The sequence below is a fragment of the Camelus dromedarius genome, chromosome X (genome assembly GCF_036321535.1).
Source record: "Camelus dromedarius isolate mCamDro1 chromosome X, mCamDro1.pat, whole genome shotgun sequence".
Classification (NCBI taxonomy): Eukaryota; Metazoa; Chordata; class Mammalia; order Artiodactyla; family Camelidae; genus Camelus; species Camelus dromedarius.
In genome coordinates this window covers 4,884,803-4,900,171 of record NC_087472.1, presented here as the reverse complement: position 1 = coordinate 4,900,171, position 15,369 = coordinate 4,884,803, and the positions used below count along the sequence as shown (strand labels likewise).

Below are 15,369 nucleotides of genomic sequence, written 5' to 3'. Positions count from 1 at the left end.
TATGTAAGTTCTCTGAAGTCTATTTCTTTAGCTTCTATTCAGCTAGTGTTTTGTGACAGACATTTCCTTCAAGGCCAGGAGCCAGATAAAAGAAAAGAAAAGAAAAGATAAATGAGAGCTAGAAAAGAGAACAAAAGGAAGGAAGGCAGGAAAGAAGGAAGGAAGAAGAAAGAAAAGAAAGAAAGGAAGAAAGGAAGAAGAAAGAAAGGAAGGAAGGAAGGAAGGAAGAAAGGAAAGGAAAGGAAAGAAAGAAAAAGGAAAGGAAAGGAAAGGAAAGATCTTCAAACATCTCTCTCCTTGTCTTCACATGTCCCTTTCCTCCTCTATTTGTCTCAAATATTCTTCTGGCAAAGATACATGTGATTGAACTTAGAGCCCACTTAGATAATCAAGGATAATCTTTTCATCTCAAGATTCATTAATATCTGCAAAGAATTTGATGTTATAAGACAGTATTCATAGGTTCCAGGGTTTAGGATATTGATACATTTGGGGAGACATTTTTCAGCATAACACAGCTTCTATTCTTAGTTTGTTGAGTGTTTTTATCAAAAAATGGTGTTAGATTTTGTCAAATGCTTTTTCTGTGTCTTTTGAGATGACCATGTGTTATATTGATTGCTTTTACTATGTGGAAATAACCTTGAATTCCTGGGATAAATCTCATTTGATTATGGTGTATAATCCTTTTTATATACTACTAGATTCATCTTGAGAGTGTTTTATTGAGGATTTTTTCATTTATATTTATAAGAAGAAGTGTGGATCTATACTTTCTTTTCCTGTGATATCTTTGGGTTAGTTATCAGGGTAGTATTGGCCTCATAGAATGAGTTACGAAGAGTTCCGTTTTCATCTATTTCTTTAAATATTTGGAGGAAATCACTAGCGAAGTCACATGGTTTGAGGCTTTTCTTTGGTGAAAGTGTTTGATTACTAATGCAATCTCTTTACATGTTATAATTTTACTCAGATTTTCTTTTTTAAAGTCAGTTTTCCTTGTTTGTATCTTTCTAAGAATTTGTCCATTTCACCCATCTCATCTAATTTGTTGGCATGTTGTTCATAGAACTCTCTTATAATCCTTTTTTTCCTGTAAGGTTATTTGTAATGTCAGTGGCTCTGACAATGTCCCTCTTTCATTCCTGATTCTGATGGTTTTGAAGTTTTCTCAGTGCTTTTGTGGAAGAGAGATATTAGGAGATTCTTACTATAACATTGCTGCTGATGTCACTCCTTGAGCAGAGTTTTAGTGCATCTGTAACTCCTGCCTTCATCGTTGGTAGTTCTCATTGTAAGACTTTCTGAAATGATTTCTGGTGAATGATCTAGTTCATCTCACAAGTTATTAAGTTAGAATTTGTTTGACTTTGAAATACCAATTTTTAAAAATATGGTAGTGTTCAAAATATGTATCATTTCTCAGGAATTGAAATGAACATAACTTTGAAAGCTCACTGCTGCAAATATATCCAAATAAACATAGACTGTTCTGTGACATGGAACTGACCTTTCCAACAGACAGCAACTGTACAGATGAGGATCCAGTGAGGTTTTATCAATATATTCATAAGCAAAATTATACTCTTACCTCAAAAGGGTTTTGTGACAAGGGATATTGCCAAAAATTGAACTGTCTTTATATGACTGGGGTTGGGAAACCAGACAGACCTTCCAGGGCAGAGAAAGGGACAAAGGGGCAAACAGATGAATGTCTCCTTCAGGGTTGGCAGATGACCCGGTAACTGGGAAGCACTCAGTGATGGGAAAGTAAGTTGGCAGTCATGATTCTGGAATTTGGTAGTCAACTCCAAGTGTTTTAAGGTAAGGACTGAAAATGAGAAAGATGTGGGTATAGGAAGATTGAACAGAGACTCTGGTCTTAGAGTCGGGGCAGGTGGCAGGGCCTTACACCCAAAGAAGAACTTGGGAAGGTGTCTTGTTACCGAGGACATTAGTCAGCAAAGGGGAAATGGGAGGTGGGCTCAATTTTCTCTGAGGTTCTGAGCTAGAAGTTCCAGGTTCCTTAACATGGGTCTGCCTCTAACCTGTTGGTGTCACAGAGCTGATGAAGGGTAATATGTCCCCAGCTGGGAAGGCTTCAGGGTTCTAAGGCAGGGAGCAAGACTGCGTGCACTGATGGAGGCAGATCAGAACCGGGTGATATGCTCTGAGTTAGATTATGCTAAGGATTTAGAAGGATGTACTCTCTCTTCTCTCCCATAGGTGTTTCTTTCCACCAAAGGGAACTCTAGCTGCCAACAACAACAGAGGCATGGGGGTGGGTGAGCATCTCCCAGGAGCCTTCTGGTGCAGCCTGGCATGAGGCATGACGGGGAAAGAGGAGGAGCCAGGGCGATTCTGTGGGCTGGGGGCACCCTATGCAATCCTTACAGCTTAGGAGACGCCCAACAGTGATGTTGGGTTCCCAGACAGTCTGAAACCAGTCTCAGCTGCTCAGGGGTCCTGGGGCATTGCCTGGTCATGTCGGCGCTGACTACTGCTCATGTCTACGTAAAAGCAAGTGATTTCTTTTTGGGGGAGGGAGGGTGAAGTAATTAGGTTAATCACCCAATCAGTCGATCAATTAATTAACAGAGGTACCGCAACTGAACCCAGGAGGTCGGGCATGATAAACACCCACTCTACCACTGAGCTAGATCTTCTCCCTCAGGGTTCGGTGTCTGTCTAGCTCGCCCTAGTTGCCTCCAGACACACTTAACTCGGGGGGCATTTCAGCCCATGGTTTGCAGCAGTCGACAAGGAGGCCCACCTACTGCTGCTGATGATTTCCTGCAGGGGCCCGAGGGCCACCGAGGGAAAGCCCCTTAGATTTCAGACTCGCCGTGAGACGCAACGCCTGTCTCCATAAGCGCAGTAGCTATGAGTTAAGTGTCGGGTACCTTGCCACCTGCCCTACATCCCTCTGGGTCCTCAGGACCCCCTCATGCAGGTACTCCTACATTATCTGCGTGAGGAGGTGGAGCTCAGGGACCAGCGCCGCCATCTCCTGGCCGAGCCCTCACCCTCACCCAGTGGATTGGGCACCTGGGCCCTGGGCTGGCCATACTGCAAGTTTGGAGACATTTCTGCTTCAAGGAAATGTCTGGAAGATCCTTGAGCCCCAAGCCCAGAATGGAGTGGCGGGTGTGGGTGCAGGTGGCTGCGCACATGGGGACAGCGTCCCAGAGGCCGCCTCTTCCCGATTCCCCAGCACCAGGCCCCAGAGCGGGACGGCAGCGCTCACAGCCTGGGCACAAACAGGGACGGGGGTCGCCGCGGACGTCGGTCAGGGGACAGTGAGCCACACTGCGTGTGAGGCCGAGGACGACCAGCCGGGCCCGGCGCGCCTGGGGAGACACGGCACGCAGAGCGGGTGGGCCTGGGGGTGGACACGTGTGGGCCGACGAGTGGCGGCGGCCTGTCCTCCCCAGTCCCCGGGAGCTAAGCCATCTCCTGAGCAGTGACTTCTGCGGACCGACCCAGGGCGTGCAGGAGGGTCTCCCAGGAGGACTGGCTGCCCTGGCCCGTGACGGTGCTGAAAGGACACTGTGGCTGCGCCCTTGACCGAGGAGCCCCGTCCCAGACTTTGCCTGGCACATGAAAGCATCGGTGTCGCTCAGGCCCTCGAGGCCAGTGCACTCGGAGGGGGAGCTCTGACCTCCTCGGTCACACGTCCGCCCAGGCACGTCTGCCTGGGCCGAGACTCCGGGACAAGGAGGCCGTGCCCGATTTGCACCCGGCGCTTGGCCTGTCACTCCCCACCCGTGAACGTGGCATCCGGCCTGCTGTGATGACCGTGGGCGGAGCAACATGCTGACACGCTTAGGGGTCACGTGTGGGGCTTGCCCTTTATTAGGTCACTTGCCGGCGGTGCTGTGATGTCACCCCCCAGCAGCCGGACCCCCTTTGTGATGTGCCCAGCGGCACTGAGAGGGCAGGGCGCTGCTGGCCGGGCTGCAGCCTGACGTTTACAGGAAGCGAGGCCGCGCCACCTCTCCACATGGCTACAGACGAGGAGGACCGGGCACCCGGCTTCGGGATGGTGCCGCTTCCTCCAGAAACAGGGGCTCCGGCCACCAGCTCAGAGGACGGCCCTCCCCCGGCCGGCCCCGACGTCGTCCCGACCCAGCCCGTGCCAGCCGGGCACCCCGACTTCGGGCTGCTGCTGGAAGGAACCGCTTGCCCGGCTTCGAGGGAAGAGCCTTCGATCAAGAGGCCGCGCACCTCCAGTCATGGCCCGCCTGGGGAAGAGGGCCACCTCGGCTGCCTCCCCTTCCTCAAGAAGCTCTGGAAAACCGTCCACAGCAGTCAGTTTCCTCAGTCTGGTGGGACGAAGGGGGGAGTTGCGTCGGCATCAACGAGAAGCTGTTTCAACAGGAGATTCTGGAGCGGGAAGGCCCAGGGAAGGTGTTCCAGACAGACTGCATGAAGAGTTCCGTCCGCCAGCTTGACCGCTGTGGGTTCGGCAGAATGCGTCAGGACAGGCACACGGCCGTCTGCCTGAGCAACGTCTTCTCGGAGGAGAGACCCGGCTACGTCCTCAGCAAAGTAAGGGGCGGGCTGGGAGGCAACCCTCTCGAGGGGCTGAGCCCCTGGGCTCTGCGGGGATGGGGTCGGGGGGATGTCCCTCCAGGGCAGCCCCGGGCTGCGCCAGGTGAGTGGGGGGGGGGGGTTCGTTACCAGGAGACGATCCTTGGAGGAGGTCCTGAGAGTTCCCATCACAAGGAAGTCACCTCTTTTCCTCTCCTTTTAACGTTCCCTGCGTCTGTCTGAGGTGAGGGATGGGAACTAGACTTCACCACACACGGAAGTCAAGTCGCTGTCCCGAACACCCGAAGCCTACAGGGCTGCCCCGCACGTGCATGTCAGTCACACTGGGAAAGGATGACACTGTGGAATCGCTGTTCCTTCATACCCTCCTGCTCGGGGACGCGTGGCCCTGGTGGGGTTTGTGTGCACCTGTGACTCCCTCGGCTCCAGGCCAGCACTTCAGTGGGGGGACAGGTCCTTGCCCTGGAAGCAGAAGTGTCCCCGGTCTTGTCATGGGGAGTGCTGGCCCCAGAGCACTTTTCCAAGCCTGTGGAAAGTCAGGTGGCACGAGCCGCGTGCTTCCCCAGGTCAGCGGGCCCCTGGCGGCCAAGAGGCAGTGACTCCCAGCCGGGGGCCGAGTCTGTCGCCACCTGACAGACACTTCCTTATAAAGCCACCAAACCTTCTTGGCTCCCGTCTGCAGACCCCAAGTCCCCTTTCCTCGGCCTTGTACGTGTCCTAATTAATTGGCCATTTTAGTCCTTTTCCAAGGGCGAAAGCGATGGTGAGTGGCCAGTCTGGAGGATGGAAAAGCTGGTGCAGAGCGTCCTGTTGGGACTGGGACCTGCCTTCTCCACAGGGGCCTGGGGATGGCGGGGGGAGGGCGCACAGGGGCCGAGCCAGGCGGTCTCTACTGGTTGTGATCAACTCCCGGGTGACGCAGAGTTTGTATTTCTCTCTAAACTGTGAACCTCAGTTACAGTTCTACTGCAGTCCCTTGTTTAAGAGAGACTGCCCGCATCTCCCCCTGAGGATGAAGAGGAGAGTGGGCGTGAAACCTGCATCCCGGCAGATGGACGGCAGGCCGGCAGCCCCGGGCTTTCCACCCGACCCCACCACGGCCGAGCCGCAGGACGACCTGCCACCCGGTCCTGAGGACAACCAGGAGACCCTGAGCACCCGAGAGCTCGACAGTGCCACCGGCCCAGCCGCGAGGGACTCGCCCCCTCCGGCCCCTGAGGGAACGGCAGCCCATCCAACCAAGAAGGTATCCCGAAGCCGCACTAGACCCGACGGCCACCGGGCAGCCCGAGGGCGCACAGGCTCCCGTTACGCTCGTGCCTGTCCTGGCAGAGGTGGCCCTGCCAGCCGAGCTCCCCTGGGGCTGCTTCACCTGGCCCCCCACCCAGAAGACTTCTTACAGGCCGGTGCTGGGCCTGGCCGCCGGGCACCCCCAGTTCCTCTGCGTGCCCCCCGCGCACCTTCCGGTGGCTGCCGTGCTGCCTCTGTGCGCCCCCTGGACGCCCGTCCTGACTCCCGGCCCTGCCGCCGCCCTGACCGTGACCCCTCATCCCCCGAGCCCCTTTTCCACTGCCGCCCTGGCTGCCGCTGTTTCCCGGAGTCCCTGCCGCCTCCGGGCGGGCCCCCAGACAACCGGGACGGTAGCGACTAGACAAACAGAGGCGGACGCCTGCTCAGAACACGTGCAGGGCAGTAAAGAGAATCAGAACATGAGCGATTCTGTCCTGAGCAAAAGTGCTCATCGCCTCTGTCCTGGGTCTGTCTGAGCCCAGGAGTTGCCCTCACATGCCTTTGCTTGTCGGTATCATCGCAGGTAACACCCAGCCGCGACCCAGCGTGGGCACCTGGGAGACACGCGGTGAAGCCCCTCAGACGTTCTGCCTCCGCTCATTAAAACAGACCCTTAAAGGGCTCGACAGGTACAACGACCTGGCCAGGGCAGCCCCACAATCACAGGGACAGTTCTCCCAGTCCTCCAGACACGTCTTCCCGTCGTGCCGCCACCTGGCTCTAGCAGGCTGTCCACTCGACAGGTGAGAAAAGGCCAGGTCTCCCCTTGTCAGAGGCCTAAAACGTGCCCTCTCTGTCCTCAGACACGCAGGTGTGGAGGTGGCGGCCCTGAAGGTGCTGGCTGGGGTCTGGACAGCAACACTGAGATTTGGCTCTTCCTGCAGGTCCTGGATCTGGTGACATTCTCTTGTTTCCTCTTTTCCTTGCCTTTTTGAGCTAAACACTTCCAAGGTGTCATGTTTCAACACCCTCTGGTCCCTGGGGTGTCCAGCTTATAGTGCGTGTTCCTGTGGACGGGCCTCTTTAAAAGGAGTGTTTGTCCTAACGAGCATAGGAAATGGCCCTCGGCGGGCTTGCGGCAGAGATAAGAGTGCCGAGATCCGGGGAGGAGACGGCTAAACGCCAATCCAGCAGAACCAAAAGGCTCGGCTCCCCCTTATGTTCAGCGTGACAGCAGGTAGAGGAGGCCCCGAGAAGGGGACCCCGCAGGGGAGGACAGGAGCACGGGGGACCCCAGTCCTGCCGCTCTGCGGTGACTCCCGTCCCAGCCTGCTCGTGTGCAAACCCACCTCCCAGATGGACTCACGTCCCTTTTCTAGGGGGCCTTGATTTGGCAGCGCCTTAACTTTGAAGTAGCACGTTTCTTCCCTCTGCGTCTCGGACTTCCGGTGCCTCCTTTCGTGAATCACACGGAGATGCTGCTGTTTAAAAACCGCTTTCCCATAAACCTCAACCCAGGTGGAACGTGCTCACGCGTCAATCTAGAGAGAAGGGGCAGATGTGTGCAACGTAGTATCAAGTTGTCTGCTTCTCAAAAAGGGCGCGGTCTTACTTGCACAGTCTAGGCCGCCTGACGGCCGCAAGGAACCGGTTCCGTGCTCCACTCCTACCACTTAGCCCTTTCCGGATTTGGAGCCCGGTATCTGAGGACTGACCTCGCGTCCTCCTGGGCTGGGGCAGAGGCAGCGTCCCAAGCCCAGCCAGGAGGGAAGTGAGTGTGAAAGGCCGCCCGCTGGGGCTGGCCCGGGACAGCACAACAGCGTCTCGAGGACCCCTCGTGCTGGGGCCACCCGAGGAGAGGCCAGGTGGGTCCAGAGCCCTCCCTGGGTGTTCCTTCTGCTTCCAGGGCGTCCCAGGTGACAGTGTTTAGGAGAGTGACAATGGATTCAAGCAGAAAAGGTGGCACACACAGGGCTGCCTCCCAAGTGCCCCAGACGATGTAAGTGTGACATTGGTTCCCTAGAGGGGCAGAACCACGGGAGTTTGGCGGTGGATGGCAGACTGACTTCCCACAAGCTTTGCCCAAGCCTCCTTCAGCCCAGGGGCCAGCTCGGGTCCTCAGTGGGCCCCCCATCTCCCTAGGTTCCCGTTCTCTGACCCTTTGAAGCATGATGCCCTGAGCAGGCTGGGACGGGAGTCACCCTGAGAAGGTGCCCATGACCAGACGGGCGGGGTGGAGGGAGGGAGGAGGGGTGGGACCGTTCACCCGCCGAAAGACCAGGCCCGGGAAAGAGGCACTGTCATCGCCTGTCCTGTCTTGTCTGCCGTGGGGACGTGCACCCCTCCCTGCCTGGGGGCCCTGTAGGGCTCGGGGATGGCTGTCTTCACCGTCACTGGCATCGTCGCCACGAGAGACAGGGACACACGATGCCATAGAGACCAGCCAGGTACTCTGGGTCATGACCCCCAGGATGGGTACGGGCTGACAGTAGTTATATGACAGAGGAGAAAGCAGCGAGTCAGGAGAGAGCTTTCTTAGAGAAGCACCCAGAGCAGGAATCCTGTTCCCCAGGAAAGCCTTACGGACCCCCGCATGAGTCCCCAAGAAGACTGGTTCTCACTCAGGGCGACCCCTCACACCAGGGCGATGCCCCTCCTGGGGACACGTGGCAAAGTCTGGAGATATTTCTGTGTCCCAACTGGGGAGTGGGGGTCTACTGACACGGGTGGGCAGAAACCAGGGACCAGGCTTAACAGCCTGCAGTGCCCAGGACAGCCCCCCAGCCCCTCCATCCAACCAAGGACAAAGCCTGCAGAGCCGCTGTGCAAGGGCCCCACGCCCTCAGCTCTCCGCCTGCTTCCTCAGCCTCGTCCACTAGGTACCTTTCCCGAGGCCTTAACTTTCAAGGCAGGACGGGGAGGAAAGAGTTCCTCACCCCTCCCCCAACATGAAGTAGGATGGAAATGTTGGGTTCAAGTGAGGACGGTTCTGGTGACAACGTGGTAAGTTCAGGTAACCGTGGTGACGGAATCCACGTCCCTGTTGGGAACTTTATTTCAGGCAGGTATCTGGGCTCTTAAATGCAGGATGGCAGTATCAAGACGTTTGCAAGGCCCATCAGGAGTCACGAAACACAAAACTGCAGGCGGCAAGGAGACATTCGTTTCTTTGTTCTTTGCTGAATTTCTTAAACTCTTGAAACCCTCAATTCTTAGATTCTCAGCAGAACTTAAAGAGCGAGTTTGCGGTAAGACGGTGTCGGGCGTTTGGGCCGGTCCGGGCTGAGCCCCTGCTGACTGAGCTGGCGGGGCCTCGGGGAGCGAGCGCTCTGGGGGAGGAAGTCCTGTGGGCCCAGGGCGACCCTTCCTGACAGCCGGCCCTGACAGGAGTCAAGCTCTGCAAGGTGAGGCGGGCTGGCGGCCACGGCCCTAGTGTTGTCCCCACCCCGACACAGCAAGCTGGACCACTGGCTGGGCGACAAGGTCCAGAGATGGGCGGGCCGGACAGAACCTCAGACCCGGGCAGGGAGGGGGCCCCACGTCACCAGGGACAGATCTCCCAGAGGTCGGGGCCAAGGTATCCCCTGGGGCCTGTGCAAAGCCTTAAGGGATGAGCCCCTGTCGTTCCCCCACCCAGCAGGCCTGGGGACGTCCCATGGGCGCTCAGGCAGCACCCATGTCTCCAGCAGGTCCGGCATCCGTGCTGGCACTCGGGTGCAGGGAGGGGAGCTGGGGGCGGCGGGGCCACCGCAAGGGTTGGGCTAGGACTGGGGGAGGCTCGGCCCTGGCCTCCCAAGGAGCCCCTGCGGACGGCGCCGGCCCCCACTAGCCACCTCCCGGGTCTCTCCCTCCTGGCGGGGAGACTCAGACAAAGGGGACTCAGAACTGGGCCCCTCCCAATGTCCTTGCACCCCGAGACCAGCCCACGCCCCTCTGCACAGGAAGGGCCAGGAACGTAGTCTCTCCAGGCCTCTGGGGGAGACAGCACCCAGGAGACCCGCCCCGCGTCTTCCCAGTGCCTGCGAGAGTCACAGGGCGCTGAGCGCTCGCCGCTGCCGCCGCCTCCGCCGCCGCCGCCGCCGCCACGCGGTATGGTTCCCGCTGATGGAGGCGTAGACGTGTGTCAACCCCTGACCTCCGCCTCCTTCCTCCTGACGACCTGCCCCAGGTCCCCAAGTCTGCCTTCCTGCCATGTGAGCGTAAGGGGCACAAGGGAGGCGAAGTGCTTACTGCTTACTTCTGTTCAGCACTGCGGTAGAAGGCAGGACAGAGGCCCGGAGACACAGCGGGATGAAGGCATATGGAGGCAGGGGCTGAGGGCGCACTCAGGAAATGAACATGGGAGTCGAACCCACCCGGGGCCCCAGGAGCAAGCATTTGCCCTCCTCCCATGCTTCAACCTAGGTCCCCCACGTCTCCAAAACCGTGATCGTGGCCTCCAAAGCGTAGGAGCTACAGGCGTGATCTGCGGGAAGCCAAGTCCCATTTTACTACCACGTGCTGGAAATGGAGCTCCTCGGAGGCCAAAAGACATGCAGTTTGGCGGCGGGGGCGGGGGGGAGGTCAATGTCAGTCCACGGCCTGGGGCATTCAGCGTGTCTGCTGGGAGAGCCTGCCCTAGCAGAGCGGCGGGGTGTGGGGACTGGAGAAGCAAAGGTGGGCTTGAGGGGTCTTAATGCCTCCTCCCCGGGGCCAAGCCCCTCAGCACAGTCCATTCCCCTGCGCTGGTCCAGGGCCCCTGAGCGTCACCCATGCTGGGTCTAGAACAAGCTTTGTCATGTCTAAGCACTTCTGGCACGCGAGGGGTCCCATTCCCAATAACAGAGTGCCGGTGAGAAGAGGAAACCCACCTGAGTCAGTGGACCGGGAGATACACACTGGTTCAGAAGCCTCACAGTGTGGGGAAGGCACATCGTACACGCACAGTGACAACAGCTGCATCTACTGTCTACGTCCTTGGCCCAGACATTGTAGAGACAGGTCACATCGTGTATAAACTCGCACCGGTGCTTTCAACGGGTACGACTACTATGCCCATTTGACGGGCAGAAATCGAGGCACAGACGGTTTCCATGACTGGCTCAGCTTAGCGGCCGCAGGACACACATTCAGTCTGAGCTTTGTGTGGGTCGAAAGCCCTGTGCCCCACTGGTCTGAGCCGACTCGCCAACACTCACGGGGGCCCCGGCTGTCCTGCACGCTGTCCTACCACCTGGTGCCTCATGCCACGTAGCTGAGAACACAGGGAAGCCAGGCATCGGTGCTCAGGAGAGCCTGACACCGGATTCTGCCCACGTGGCCTGTCCCAGCCCCGCGGGATCACCATCCATCCTGAAATGGAGACGGGGCCCCAGGAGGCGGGTCTGGGTCTAGGAGAGAGGGTGTGAGGATGGAGAAGGCTCCTGGAGGTGGGGGTAAAGGCTCGGCCCTCTGAAGTCTGCTCTTCTGTTCGGGCTGGGGCCCTGCTCCCACTTCCTCCTGCCCACTCTGCTCGGCTTCTCTCCCAGCTGACTGGGGGGCCCACGTTCTCCTGCAGGCTCACTGCCCTGGGCAGATGGGGTGTCAGGCAGGCGGCAGGCCTGTAGTTCAAAGCATGGTGCCCTTGGGTCCGGTGGGCTCTCAGGGCTCCCGCAAGGGGGCGGGGATCCGCGCCTCAGGGCCCTGGGCAGGCACCTGTGTCTGGGGACGGCCCAGGTTTCCACATGCGGCACACGTGGCATGTTTGGTCCATGTGTGTGGTGCGTGGATGTACGTGTACATAAGCACATACAGTCTAGACATGTGATACAGATACACGCACAGTAGGTGCAGATGAAAACTGTAGTTCTTACCATGCATGAGAAGTGACAACTGAAAATCACGGCTCTGAAACAGGTACTATTATCTAGTCATCAACCCAAGGGATCCGCAGCTCCCCTGCCACTGCTCAGCCTCTTCAGGAAAAGGTAAGTCTTTCGAACAGACCGTCCCCGAGGTCAGGCTGGTTGTCAGCGAGTCGCCGAGGGAAGCTGTGTTGCTCTCTGCCCCTTCACGGTCACCAGGAGGCAGGTCCCCTCCAGCATCTTTGCTGGGACTGCAGCCTTTGTGTGCGAGGGTGGGTGAGGGCCCTCCAGGGTAAGGACAGAGGGGTCCAACCACCCGACAACACAGGGACCCTAAGAATGCAAATCGGCCCCGTGCGGGAATCCTGGGGGCCCCCGGACGGGGCTGTCAGGCTGAGCAGTCCCCGGCCCCCACTTCCTCAGCGAACTCGGGGAGTCAGAGGCTGGGTGTGAGAGACACACTCTCAGGAGGGCAGAGGGCGAATCCCAAGTCCTGTCAGGAGTCAAGGTGAGGACACAGGAGACTGAGGCCCGCAGGGAATCCACCTCCGGCCCCCCCCCCCGACAGCCCTCGGAAACCCCTGGGCTCAGGGTCCAGATGTGACGGGCACTGATGCCCCACCCTTGGGAGGTGAGAGAGGTGAGGGCCTGGGTGAGGGAGGCCGGCTTCAGGTCTGCGCAGGGAAGGAGCCCAGCGTTGCCAGGAGTCCAGGTAAAACCTTGTGCGGGGAGTCGGTTTGCAGGCATCCAGGTTAGTTCTGCTGTCAGACCTGGGAGACCCCTGGTAGGGCTGCGGGGATCAGCGACCATCCCCCCTCCGCCTCCGGTTCCATCATGGGTGTCCTTGCTGTGGAGGGTCTGAGTCCAAGGGGACCAAGCTCAGGTGGGCACAGGGAGAGGCCCAGGCCCAGCTGGGAGCCCAGGTGGGGAGCAGAGAGAGGGCTGAGGGACACCGGGGAATCCATCTCAGCCCCTAGCATCCTCAGTCCTGGGAAACCCTGGGCCTGGTGGCCTGATGTGAGTCCAGAGGCTCCCCTGGGGGTCACAGGGCAGTAAGGGCCTTGGTGTGAGGGTGTGGGCTCGGGTCAACAAGGGGGCGTCCCAGGACCTGCCGGGGCTCAAGCTGAGGACGCTGAGGGAGGACAGAAGGAGCCTCACAGAATCCCACCCCTGCTGTCAGCCCTGGGAGGGCCTGGGTGGGATGAGCACTCGTGGGGTCCTGACTTCCTGACATCCGGGTCTCGGAGGGACTGGGGTCCTGGGATGAGGGGTGGGGCTTCGGGGGTTCCAAGGGGAGGCTACATGCCGCCTGAGTCAAAGTGAAGACCCCGAGGGAGAACGGATGGCTCCTGCACCCCGGGACAGTGTTGGACCTTGGAGGCCTTGGGGCAGGGTGACCACCGGTGGCATTTCCTGACATCCGGGTCTCGGAGGGCCTGGGGTCCTGGTATGACGGGCGGGGCCTCGGGTGGGCTGAGAGGGGAATCCCAGGTCCTGCCAGGAGTCAAGGTGAGGACCCGAGGGAGGAGTAAGGGGACCCGAGACCCCAGAACAGAGGGGATGCAACTGATCCTGCCCCTGCTGTCAGCAATGGGAGGCCCCCAGGCAGGATGAGCACACGTGGTGTGTCCTGACTTATGCATCCAGGGCTGAGAGAGGCCAGGGACTTGCTATAAGGAGGGGCCCTCAGGTCCTTGGAGAGCAGAATCCCAGGTCCTGCTTGGAGTCCCGGTGAGGACCCTGAGCTAGTGCGGAGAGGACCTCCCGTGCTAGAAGAGTGGGAACCTGCCAGAGCCCAGGCCTCCTGCCACCACGCGGGTCCAGGGCTGTGCCACCGTGTAGACCCGAGGTCTCCCCTCCTTTCTCTCCCAGTGGCTCCAGACACCGGGAGGTGAAGGCCTAGGTCTGAGACACGTGTCCTCGGGTCACAGAGCACAGGAGGCCGGCAGTGCCGGGTGAGGTGTGGGCCCTGAGTGTGTACCCGGGGGCTCCCGGAACAGAGGGGACCCTACAAGGCCAACATCCACTCCACACACCCCCTGTCGCCCCCAGAACCTCAGGCTGTGCCGGCTGCACCCTGAGGAGTTGCCTCACTTCCCCCGTCAGGTTCACAGGCAACCGTCCACCAGGAGGAGAGCCCCTGTGAGGCCGAGGGCACCCCTGAAGAGGAGACCAGTAAGTCGCCTTTGTCAGAGCCCCTCAGGGTGGGTTTCTCAGCCCGAGCCACCGGCATTCCCTTTCTTCCCCAGGCCCGTGGGTCCCCATCTGTCATCCCTGCCTCCACTCCTTTCGGCGCGGACACCAGTCGTCATGCCTGGGGTTCAGATGAGTGACCTCCACCAGACTGAAGCCGACTTTCAGGACCCAAGAGAGGTTGAGGATTCCGTGGATGAGCAGGACATTTGGGTTGAGGAGGAGGAGGGCGCATCCCCGTTGTCTCCCTCCTCCTCCTCCTCTTCCTCCTCCTCCTCTTCCTCCTCCTCCTCCTCCTTCTCCTCCTCGCCTTCCTACTCAGTCCTGTTGCTGGACACCCTGGAGGAGGTGGCTGATTCTGGGACACCCAGTCCCGCGCAGAGCCCTCAGGCTGTCTGCCCCTCCCCCACAGCCGTGGCAGCCCCTCCATGGAGCCAGTCGGAAGACAGCACCTCCAGCAGCCAAGATGAGGAGAGGCCCAGCACCGGCCAGGACCCCGCAGATGCCGAGTCCTCACACCCAGACCCACTCCATTTGAAGGTGGCTGAACTGGTGAGCTTCCTGCTCCTCAAGTACCGCTCAAAGGAGCCGACCACAAAGGAAGACATGCTGAATGCGGTCCTAAGAGATGACCAGGACCACTTCCCTGCGGTCTTGAACCAAGCCTCTGAGTGTGTGCAGCTGGCCTTTGGGGTGGATGTGAAGGAGGTGGACCCCAGGGAGCACTCGTATGTCCTGGTCCCCACCCTGGGCCTCACCTGTGACGGGATGCTGGGCGATGGGCAGAGCATGCCCAAGAACGGCCTCCTGGTGATGCTCCTGGGTGTGATCCTCCTGGAGGGAGAGTGCGCCACTGAGGAGAAGATGTGGGAAGCACTGAGTGTCATGGGGGTGTATCCCGGGAGGGAGCACTGCATCTACGGGGAGCCCAGGGAGCTCGTCACCAACGTGTGGGTGCGGGAGGGGTACGTGGAGTACCGGCAGGTGCCCAACAGCGATCCCCCTCTCTACGAGCTCCTGTGGGGGCCACGGGCCCACGTGGAGACCAGCAAGCTGCAAGTCCTGGAACATTTCCTCAGGATCAATAGAAGGGGTCTCAGTTCTTTCCCGTCCCTGTCTGAAGAGCGAGTGAGTGATGAGGAAGAGGGGGCCTGAGCCAGACTTGCAGCCGGGCTCCTTCCAGGCCCCTGTCCGGCAGCTTCTCCTGTCGGGCCGGAAGTGAGTCCATCCTTCACTGTGTGTTTGGAGAGCGAGCAGGCAGCCTCCTAAGGGGTGACAGCCCGGGCCAGTTGGGGGTACACGGTGTACAGCATCTCTGGGCTCCTCCCGTCCCTTATGATGACATGGAAATTGATCTTTGTTTCCTGTAGGAATTTTTCAGTGGTGTTCCTTGTATCAGAAGATTTAATAAGCTTCACTATCTAACTTTGTCAATGACATTAATCACAATGTCTGTATCCTTATCGAGTTCAAACACAAGAGATTTGCTCTTTTGTAAAACAAGTTATAAATCTCCCATCTTATTGTGTCATCCTGAACAAGATAACATGGAATTAGAATTTGGGGGAGC

At 58.5% G+C, this 15,369-nt stretch overlaps 1 protein-coding gene across 1 annotated transcript; it reads left to right on the top strand.

The window, feature by feature from the left end:
* Positions 1-4,003: 4,003 nt before the first annotated feature.
* On the top strand, positions 4,004-14,954 carry LOC116150785 (melanoma-associated antigen 8-like). Its single transcript, XM_064482900.1, has 5 exons — positions 4,004-4,238; positions 4,340-4,551; positions 5,606-5,800; positions 5,841-5,870; positions 14,019-14,954. Exons 1-5 carry the CDS (start codon positions 4,004-4,006, stop codon positions 14,952-14,954), a joined length of 1,608 nt encoding a protein of 535 aa, XP_064338970.1.
* Positions 14,955-15,369: the final 415 nt, after the last annotated feature.